The sequence below is a fragment of the Ostrea edulis genome, chromosome 5, assembly GCF_947568905.1.
Source record: "Ostrea edulis chromosome 5, xbOstEdul1.1, whole genome shotgun sequence".
NCBI lineage: Eukaryota > Metazoa > Mollusca > Bivalvia > Ostreida > Ostreidae > Ostrea > Ostrea edulis.
The window spans coordinates 29,544,789-29,556,611 of record NC_079168.1 but is presented as its reverse complement, the minus strand read 5'-3'; the positions used below and the strand labels follow the sequence as shown (position 1 = coordinate 29,556,611).

General features: G+C 35.6%; 1 protein-coding gene and 1 long non-coding RNA gene across 2 annotated transcripts; one reads left to right on the top strand and one right to left on the bottom strand.

The window, feature by feature from the left end:
- The first annotated feature begins 801 nt into the window (after positions 1–801).
- On the top strand, positions 802–6,484 carry LOC125652629 (glycoprotein 3-alpha-L-fucosyltransferase A-like). The gene is made up of 3 exons (XM_048881969.2): positions 802–833; positions 1,846–3,074; positions 6,027–6,484. Exons 2-3 carry the CDS (start codon positions 1,942–1,944, stop codon positions 6,361–6,363), a joined length of 1,470 nt encoding a protein of 489 aa, XP_048737926.2. The 5' UTR covers positions 802–833; positions 1,846–1,941; the 3' UTR covers positions 6,364–6,484.
- Positions 6,063–10,613, bottom strand: LOC130054803 (uncharacterized). Its single transcript, XR_008803143.1, has 2 exons — positions 10,540–10,613; positions 6,063–6,947 (listed from the first exon to the last, which is right to left on the bottom strand). It is a non-coding gene; the product is annotated as an uncharacterized LOC130054803 (long non-coding RNA).
- Between the last annotated feature and the right edge of the window lie 1,210 nt (positions 10,614–11,823).

Sequence of the window (11,823 nt, the reverse complement as noted above, 5' to 3'; positions counted from 1 at the left end):
CGACATTCAAACTCTGGAATGAGATTAAAGCTGATATAAAGAATTCTCCAACTTTATCCATATTCAAGTCTAAACTCAAGATGATGGAAATCCAAACATCAGAAAGCACTTTAGTTTTGGCAATAGACGAGAAAATATTATTCTCTGTCAGTTACGGAATAAAGCTAGTAATTTGAATGCTCATTTATTGAAAGATTATTTGACTGATGATCCATATTGTTTGCATTGTGGCTATGAATTTAAAGGGAATGTACATTATTTCCTTGCATGTGCAAAATATAATCATCCAAGAGATTTTCTTTTGCAGCAATTTTATGACATTGGTGTTCCTTTTCAATTGAACTATATTCTATATGATAGTTCTGAGTATTCATATAACTTGAATTGCAAAATTATTTTTATGTTCTAACTACATTAAATCTTCTAGACGCTTTTGACAAGTTAATTTTTGCACTTATGTATGTATAGAACATGTTGATCTATAAAAAATTAATTCATAGCAAAATTCAACAAAACTCTTATTAACTATTTTCATGTAAACATCATTACAATATTGTTAAATCTTTTTAAAAAATCCTTTTTAAACCTTTATATCATACCTTTGTACTTGACCTTTGCATTTGGGAGAGAGCCTACATAGGCTCTTCCTATTGTCCAATCCTGTTGAGTTTCTCAATAAAATATGTTTAAATTAAATTATATGCAAAGGAACTTATGCTCTTAAAAAGTCGATCGGCAGGAAATTCAAAATAAGGAAGTTTCACTTTGAAATAAAAGTCAGGAAACACAATACTGACTTATCACCATAACACGCCTGTCTACTTCAGCGGCGGGTAAGATATCTGTATGACAAATGATTTTGCATAACACTTGCATGCTTAATTTTGTTCCTTAGAAATTAATATCATTTCAGGGTTTACCACATTATGCCTTAGCAATTCACAAAGTTTCGTGCAACATGTAAAGTCATTACACTCACTTCTGGAAGATATCTCAACTTGATCATTGCTACAGGAGTATGCTTACAAATTTAGCTATACACCATTTTGCTGTTAGAAAGAAAGGAATGTTTCAATGAATGTTGCAAATATATCTATTGCATCCATATTTGGTCATAGATCAGCCGTGATTTGTGCAATAATACAAATCTGTAATATTTTCCACTTTTTCATTTTAATTCCTATATCAACTCCCTTGAATGATAGCATCATATTTTGAAGGGGGGGGGGGGAATCCATATTTTCTCGATGTTAATCTGTTTCGATATATCAATTTGATGGTATCCGGTTCAATACATCTAAATTTGATCAAATTGTAAATTGATTAATGAAAGGTGAAGATAACGAATTATGTATTGTGATGTCAGTCATTATCTTCTAACATATGATTATACAATGATTTCAAAATACAATTGTCTGTGTCTAAAAGTTTAACACAATATTTCATCTACTTCACTACAATAAACATTTCTGTTGATTTAAATCCTTCAAAATGGTTCGCTATCCTTTCGTTTTATGTACAATGAATACCATAAAACAAATATGGAGCTGTATTGTTATTTTGGAGTTTTTTGACGTTACAATACCGTCCCTGGTAATGTGGGCTAGGTCTGTGTGTCCAAAATTGCTAGAATTATGTTCTCTAAATTAATCTGATTTTATTTGTGGTACGAAAACAAGTTACCGCTTTCCCTTTAGATAAACAAACATTACTCATGTACAATAATTACCCGATTTCGCATCAAAGTAAATACATTTTTATAAGGTAAATATTTATATTTAGTATTCAGATTATCTAATTTTACTCAAATGATGTATCACGTGTAAAACGCATCATATTCGGCAGATATCCTTGCCGGAGGCGGACCGACGTGTGTTAGTCAGGTAAACTCCTGTCCTGAGGGTCTGGGTCTTTTCAAACTAGATCAGGAAGTGAAGTAATATGGAGCGAGAAGGAGACTTTGCTATCAACACCATAACAGGCCAATTAACCATGAGCTGTGTATCGAAGAGGAATGTTGTCCTGGCAGTGCTTTGCATCATCGTGTGTAAAGTCATTTTACTGTATTCTACCCTGGTTTATGTCGAGAGATTGGTGTACAGTAACGAGGCTGTCCAAGGATACCCCAGTCGTTCTGTTGGAATCGGAGAATTTCGGAACGATAAGTTTGTCATTACAGAGATAAGTTCAAGTGCTTCCTTGGATCAGCTGGAAAAAAGCAGGAAAATTGTCACTGACCGCATGATCGAGTCCGGAACCGACATTTACACTGACCGAAATTTTACTCGGGAGAAACGGATGCTAGAAAAAAGTACGTTGAATTTTTTGCCAAAAATAATCAGAACTTCAAAAATCGAGAGACTTTTACCGAATATTGAGGATCCCGTGAATGACAGAATATTTGAACAGTTGAATCATATCCCTGTTCAGTATAGTAACAGCAGTGCATTTAAGACGATCTACATGTTCGGGGGACAAAGGGGATGGAGTCACCCCGAAGGACAGGCGACATTTCTGTTGGAGCAGTGCTTGGTAAATCGATGTCGTTTTACGTATGACCGAAACATGGCGAATATCGCTGATGCTGTGGTGTTTGGAAATCCAAATCAAATTCGTACCCGCCCTCCATTTCAAAAAGAATCCCGAAATCAGGTTTGGATTCTCTCCGCCATTGAAGCCCCTCCAAACACAGGGCGCCTTCGTAATTACTCTGGATTTTTCAACTGGACCATGACATATCGTGCAGACTCCATTATCGTGACGCCTTACTTCAAATATAGAGCTTTTCCTGAAATAGTTCCAGTCCAAAGAAAAAATTACGCGGAGGGAAGACACAAGAAGGTGGCGTGGTTTGTGAGTAACTGTATCCGAGAAAACAGTGGGCGATTGAGGTATGCCAGGCAGATGCAAAAGTACATCTCGGTAGACATTTATGGTCAGTGCGGGAACATGAAGTGTGCTAAAAACAACCCAAAGTGTAAAATCATGGTCAAGACGGACTACAAATTCTACCTGGCATTTGAAAATGCGAAGTGCAAGGACTACATGACGGAGAAAATTATGACTGCATATACGTAAGCTTACTAATATTTATTTTATTTTCATAAAGAACATGTAACCGATGAAAAACTAATCTAAAACCTGAGAAAAATTCTCAGTCAAAACCCACGGACAAAAATTGGAAATACATACATGTATGTACGCGGCTCGAGATGATGCATAAGAAACAGTCTTTATAAGATATATTTAAAACTTTAACCTTGTACAAAATCTACATTGCCAAACCACCGAGTCGATGTACGTCACGTCTCCAGACGTCCTGTTGAAATACATGTAACGTTATTATGAATACATCGCTATTTCCTATGCTGTAATGGTATTACGTTTCTGTAAAGAAAAATAGCGGTAATACCGAAATCCATTGTATCATAAGTATGTACATAGTACAATTTATGTCGGCTCTAATGAAATTTCAGTGTCCTTTGCTGTAAAAAAGGTGACCTTGAAATAACCTTAGCACTAAAGCAAAAACCTCTAAATACCTACTTTTCTGTGTCAAAAGAATGTAAACGTTCTCGAATTTTACAAGTAGCATAATATATTTAAACCACAGGATTTTTATATCTTTGGTGTTATTAAAATAATTCAAGACATAATTATTTTCTGAAGCAATTTCACTTAAATTAGTCTGATATGCTCCGTATCTTAATTGGTAATGATAACTAATTAGCAATTACAATCTATATATTCCCCATGGTATCAAAATGATAAGATATACATTTCATTTCTGAAAACACTTGAGGGTATTAATGCATCGCTTCACGCAGGCGTACTTTTCATGAGCCGCTAACTTGTCATTCTTTACCCAGAGTTCCGTGCGCTACTCACACTTTACCTCTGTCAACGCTCAATGTACAGAAATCTTGTAAAAGTTTCTAATATCCAGCATTTAAGTTTTGAATTAAACATTTAGTAATATTATGAAATGCTTTTGGTACAATTAAATTGATGCTTACTGTAAATTGTTTAAAATCGCCGTTTTCTGATCCTAAATTTGGATCTACACGCGTACTTCATATTATGCGTATGAATGTAGGGCATTCACGTAAAAAATACGATAAAACTTGTAAAACAAGAGACAAACAGCTATATGTTAAAAAATACTTTTAAAAATGCCAGTGGGCCTTGAAAAGAGCCTGACGTATCACCTGTTGCCAGAACTTTTAAAGGGAAAGGAAACGAAAATGCCTGTTTATATCATGTGATTATATTGCCACGTGATTCCAAGCGTTGACAGGTGTAAGTGAAGCTTGTGTAACGCGCCCTCTGGTGAGAGAATGGCTAACTTGTATCTACATTCTACTTTCATTTCTGTCAAATTTTCCCGCCATTAAAGTGACCTGTTGTTTTTTATCAAGTTCTGTATTCATACGCCCATTGTTTACAACTGCAATGCATTCATGAGAAAATGTCTATTATTACAATTTGTAAACTCAAAGGTAAAAACCATAACGTGCTATTCCATGTCTTACTTTGGTTTGTGTGCTTTCTTAGCTACTGCCGAGGCTTCCACGCAAACAGCAGGCGCTACACAGACTTGGCTGCAATAATGTAGCCCTCTCCGATTTTTGTAAGGAGAGGGGTGGGGGGTGGGGGCTACAACTCTTTAGGTCTCCGTAATGGTACAGATGCGGGAGTGATTCACTCCTGCAACATTTTCGATCATTCTAAACATTTGCTGGCTTTCTTTACGTAAATGAAATGGTATTCTATGTTTCTTCGTCAATATAATAATAAAACAACATGCAACTTACGATTTGTGAGGCTCTATTCTACCTGGGTTTTTTTTTTTCCAATTTCGATGTATTCCAATTTCTCGGCTCATATTTGTGCACCATATTTGATGTACTGAAGTTTCAACTGCCGGTTGTCAAGTTATTTGCATATGCCCATATAAGGTAGTGTTTACACTAATTGGCGAGTACGGAGAAGAAAGCGATTTCGTCGGTATTGAAAAGGTTTAAATTTGATATCAATTTAAGACCGAACAACAGAGGGTATTTTTCATGCTACCATATGATTTTCCTTTCTTTGTCGGAATCACAGGGGCTAGACCCGTTTTGGGACCGAACTCTGTGATACCATAAATATATCTTTGTGAATATTTATGGTATCATAGAGTTCGGGCCCAAAACAGGCTTAGCTCGGAATGGCTCGAGTAACTACATGTACATTTTCGCGCTAATTGTCAATGTTTAGGTTTTTCCAGTAAAAACAGCATGACGGAGCAGACGAAGAATTTCGCATGTTGTACATGATATTTATTGAAAAACACCTTTATTAAAACATGCCCAAGCACAAAGTTGGTACTCTTTTTTATGTAAACAACAATGGAGACAAATACACGGAGTTTATTACAGATTATTCATAAACATATTTCCTCCATTACGACGATCCTATGGATTTGTAGCCCTCTCCCGAAACGTCATTTAAAAAAGGAGGACTATAATATTATTGCAGCTATACAGACTTCTCGTACTCAAAATTGTATTCCACATAAAATTTCATTATTTAGAGATAAATATGTTTTTCATCATACACTGTACATGTATATATAGAGAAAGAGAGAGAGAGTCGGAGATAGAGAGAGAGTTTATCACTAGCCTACTATATCGATACTTTGTAGCTCATTGATCAGAACTAAATTCCATAGTGACCTTCAACTGAAATTCACAATGAATCAAGGACAAAATAAATCTTCGTATGATTTTAATACGATGTGTTAGCTACAATAGAAGTGCAATATTCATCTCGCCCTCGAATTGCCAATAAATGTTTTATCAACTTCAAAATATGACTTAAAATTCATGGGCATGTTAAATTTTATTACAAACTTTCTGTGATATATGTAACGTCGGTCCATAACATCCTGGCATTCATTATTCACAATACATAAAGTTTAAAATACATAGGTTAAGATATATTCTGTCGAGTTATCTAAATAGTGTTTGATATATTAATTTTAGGAATGAGGTTATTCCCGTGGTTCTTGGTGCAGCTTCCTGGGAATACAAAAACATGTTGCCTGCGCACTCGTACATTGACGTGGAGGATTTCAAGAGTCCTAAAGATTTATCCGAGTACCTGCTGAAACTCGACGAAAATGACGATTTGTACAATGAATATTTCCGATGGAAATCCTATGGTGATTTCATGTTATCCAAACCTTGGTGTCGCGTGTGTTCTTTGTTACATGAAGAAGCGCTTCCGGCTATCTGGTACGACGATTTGGACGCATGGTGGCGCTCGGATGACACATGCGTAGACAGAAAAACATGGTGGAGCAATGTACTTGACAGATAGACAATTAATTTTGAAGTTGTTATTTATTGTGTGCTAAAGTGCCAAAGAATGTTTATTTTTATACATATGAATATTACCACTGAATACTGCCACAAAACACAAGAATAAAGTATTGCATATATTTTGTGTTAATTTCTGTCTAATAATGGCATCACATGTAAGGACCAGAACTTGCTGGGAGAAAGGGGTGCTTTGTTCGAACGATAATCGAAAAAAAAAAACCAACCTTAAATGTTGCAAAACACGATATTTCTGTGATATATACTCACATATCATTGCTACACAAATTGCAGCAACCAGAGTTTGTTAACCTTGATCGCGCACAACACAGGCAGTAATAATTCCGCCCCCGAACCCTTCTCTGATAATAGTAAGATCTTTTGCTTGTGTTCGCGCCACCATCGTTCTCATATTTACAAATCTCGCAGTATTCTCGTTTGTGTGTGAACAGACACTGCATGCAGGCACTTCGTGTGTAGGACCTGGTCATGGAATAGTCTGGTACATCGTCAAAGTACATAGCACCCGCCACGGACACCAAGACCAGGACTGCCAACACCTGACACCTCATCGTCAACAGAAATCTGTAAAGTAAGAAAGATCTGTCATAATTTCACATCAGATCTCAACAAAGCCCTATTGATTGCAATTGTAAGCGGCACTCTCGGGAAATTTTCTCTACACAGTTGTCAATTTTTGTTTTTGCACGAAGAGTGCTTGTCTTCGATTGTTGAGTAAATCTGTTGACTGATTAGCAACTTTATATGGAATTCTGAAGACCACGAAAATCACAAATACACTGTCGACTAACAGGCCGATGGCACTGTGGGCTTATAGCAATGACGCTGTGGGGCGTTGGCGATGGTGAAGTGTTAATAATACAATATTCTATGACGCGATAGAGTATCGTTATCGCAATATCTTGAGCCATTTAATCTATATAGCCATCTCTTACAATGTCATTTATATTCAATGAAAAGATAAAGATAACGAACAGTGACCACTCTCGTAGCTCCTATATAAACTTTCCATATTTAGGTAGCAATATTATCACCTGCATATGGTGTTTTATATCTTTCAATTGATTCGATACGCAATACCTTCTTCTGCGTATCATCAGTTTTTAAATCGAGGCAGGCTACTGACAAACAAGTTGATGTTACAGAGGTTTCTACAATCTCGTTTAAAGTCAACATTTCGCAAATTATATGGTTGTTATAATGATCTAGTTTGCCAATACAACCTATCATTGGGTCAAATGCTGTCTGACGTGTTTTATACCGATTGTTAGGCCGTTCTTGGCACACTGATTTGGACTATGGATTGTTAGAAACACGTCATTTGCGTGCTGTGTGGTCACGCTATCACTGGCGTTTTCTCCCACTCAGCAATCTCCTATCCGTTACTTTCAAACCAGCATACTGTATGGTGAAATTCTTTATTAAACTTATTCGGCGTACACATTGAAGCTGAACTTTGCCCCCTGCCAGAATATGATATATCCCTTACTTTCCTCCTACTCCCCACGCTCACATTCCTATCACATTCGAAAATCATCGATTTCAGGAAACTAAACGCTAAGCACATGGTCACCTCTTGTGCACTCTACAATAGGCTATGTAAACATCAAACCACGTAAACGGACTGCCTTAGTCTGGCTCCTTTTCTACTGCAAGTGTTCATCACAATCTGACCTCATTATGTCCACTGTATACTAGTATATTCTCATTATGTCCACTGTATACTAGTATATTCTCATTATGTCCACCGTATACTAGTATATTCTCATTATGTCCACCGTATACTAGTATATTCTCATTATGTCCACCGTATACTAGTATATTCTCATTATGTCCACTGTATACTAGTATATTCTCATTATGTCCACTGTAAACTAGTATACTCTCGAAGGGACGTAAAACAAACAATCAATCATCTATCTTCATCTCATTATCTTGTACCATGTCATCTATTTATCGTCTTTCTATCCTTTCTTTATTCATCACATTATGTTCACATGTCAATTCAATCCTCATAGCATTATCTTACCAATGTCATCTCTATCCTCATTGCATTATTTTACCAATGTCATCTCTATCCTCATTGCATTATCTTACCAATGTCATCTCTATCCTCATCGCATTATCTTACCAATGCCATCTCTATCCTCATCGTATTATCTTACCATGCCATCTATATCCTCATCGTATTATCTTACCAAAGCCATGTTTTTATACCTCAATATGATAATTCTATACAACACTATATCTGATTGGTCTAGACAGTCACGTGCAATGGAAATTGAAACATCTTATTCTACCTCTGATAAAAATCTTGTTTCATTGGCTGAAACCAATATACTATATACTATATACAACGATATTACGCCTTGTACTAACTTAATATTATCAATAACACAAATGGGTGCTATGACGTTATAGTTAATCTAATTATACCCTGTCACTAGAAAGTAGTCAGTGCGTATTATGACGTCATAGGTAAGAATATTTTAAAGAATATAAAAATTGGTTATTACATGTATATTCGGGAGGCACAAAAGTAATTTGTTGACACGCAGGTTTCTGATACACAGTTGAATCACCTGCTTTTGGTTGATACGAAGTGCATGTAAGTAATCAGCATTCAGAGAGAAAGGAAACAATACGTAATGGTTATCACATCACTTTATTTTGTTGTTTGGACATTCTAATGACATGCTACCGTTAGATCGATCTCAGCTACGTATAATTGAGCGAATCCCAATTTCAATTGCATTTCTATAGTCTTGCTTTGTTTCGGTATAATAAACAATTGATTGCATGGATGTTGGGTGAGATATAAAGATCTATTCACGCAAGAAAAATCATAATCGTTGCCGTCGGGGAATATAATTTTTCTTGGGTGAATAAATCTTCACATCTCCCTCACTATCAAGCAAAAAACATGTAATTGTGTACGTCATGTAAAGCCGAACACCGTGTTCCGTAATTTGCCTGTGTATTAATTTCATGCTGATCTGAACTTTTGGTCTGGTGTAGTAATAACTAGTAATGAAACATGAATGGAAGAGTCTAGTCCAAACGAGACAGGGGGTAAGCAATCTAGCACTTCTATTAATGGCTGACAATTGATATTTAATATTAGTAGATTGAATAGAGAAAACGATCTATTAAGAGCGCTAATCGTTTCAGCTTAGTGAGTGCATGACGATTTTATGCTAGCTCAGAATCTGATATCACACAATGGCAATTACGTAAACCTCGATCACTCGAGAACTCTATTATAGTCCAAATTGACACTTGTCTGGCGGATGAAACATGCTTTTAATATCGTTGTCAAGTTCTCGATGAAAGCAGCAAACCAAATGCCAAAATGCATTCATTCGTTTCGAACGGTCAAATGTAAAATACGTCATACCGAGTACTCAGTTGCGATGCTTCTATAATTCTTATAAACCGTTTGGAGTAATTTCTAAAGAAGAAAAAAATTTAATATTTTAAAAGAGCAAAACGAATTGTAGTTAAAGATATTGTATCATAATTATAATTTCCTCTTTAAAAGAGAGAAAATTGGTTTCCAGGATTGGCTCACCGGAGACTGATATTCATAATATTAACAAAAACACTTAGATTTCCAAACCGAGGCTTTCTGTAGACTTAGACATTGTTAATACATTTCATATCGTTAATAGCATATTCTTGACAGTAGTAGTTGATATTGACATAGTGATGTCTATTTCTGTTTGGTAGATCGGAAAAGTTTTATTTCGGTAAATAAGCGATGTTTTACTTTATGCGGAAAAAACAAACAAACCGACAAATGGATAAACGTAAAATTTCAATGACCATTAGCAATATATCATATTTTTAAAAAAAAATAGTTTCGTCTCGTATATTCACTGATATTTCATCATAGATGTCAAAATTTCCAAATCATAAACTCATCATTAGATATCTTTTACGTCCTTGAAACTTATCAGTCTATACAACTTTACCCACAGCGGTATATTACTATCTAGTTTCGCTATATGCATGCTCCGTTTGATTTATTCCACAGTTAAAACCTGGCGAACTGTCTATATAAGTTAAAGTTACTCGAATGGGACATAAACCAACAATCAAAACTAAATTAAACAAGAAACTCCGATTTATTTCGGATGTAAAATTATCGACTTACCGAACTGATTTTAAATTACGAATCCTCTCGGTCCCAGCTCTCCTATATCGTTTAGTCGCAATGAATTATTGAGATTATTGAGATGTTATTATATTGTCATCGACCAATCAAAACGCCCGTTAGCTGCGTCGGTTACTGACGATGGACCCATCAGACGGCACGCATCTTCACGGACTTTCAAAGAAAAAGAAAATGGCAATATCGACTCTTGTTTGGGATGGGGACGGTCGTTAGGGACCGTCTCTCTCGTGACGAGGTCGGCAAACACCATTGGATCAAACAACCAAGTAACTAGACACTTTAGTGCAAGGATTGTCCAGTAATCGGATATTACTAAGATATAGCAACATTAAGTGGACATAGCTGGGTGCAGGCGATGACCACGAGTAAATCACAAGCAGCAAACACCCCCATGTTGATTTCAATGCAATTGATTTGTATTCTAAAAGTACAATATTCCATATTGTATCTATAGAAACATTCTTTAACTTATGAATTTTATTTTACTTTCACAAAATTGGAATTAAAATTTTGCTTTGGAAATTTTGTCATGGCTAAATGAATTCCCCAATATATCAATTCCCTAGACATGAATTAATTATTGAAATTAATGGAAATCATCAAATCTTAATGAAGGTCAATTAAGATATATTTGGTGATGGAGCTAAAGGTTGTTATCAAATCTTTATTACCTTAAGCTCATTGGTTTATATATAACATATTTACAAATTTATACAATTAAGACAAAATGAATGCATATCTATGTAACAATGATAGATTTAACAGGAATGATTCCTTTGAATTTTTTCATGTGATCATTGAAATATATCACAAGACTGGCGTTGTAATCTAACACTGCCACGGCGAGTCAGATTGAACTGTGCAGAAAGTTTGTATTTATTTGTGATTTTTATATTCAAAAATGCAAAGTACATCTTATTCTCAGATTTAAAATCACTGGTTTCGCTGTATGGAGAATATTTCCATTTAGGATATCCAAAATATTTTTGAGGTTTTTAGTAAAACAATTTAAAATGTGCAATTTATTGTATGTGCCCTTTAAGTCTTCTGTCGAGCTATTCTGAGATTAGTCATGCCTGTTTCACGTGGGTCACGACCGGAAACCAAATACCGGGAATGCTGATCCCCCAACATTAAATACATCAAACTTAATACATAAATGAAGTTTAATTACTCTTAGTTTCACTCACGGACCCAATACAAAATCCTGGCAGCTCATATCTGAAGATTTTACATGCACGCATCCCAATGTTCAAACAAATG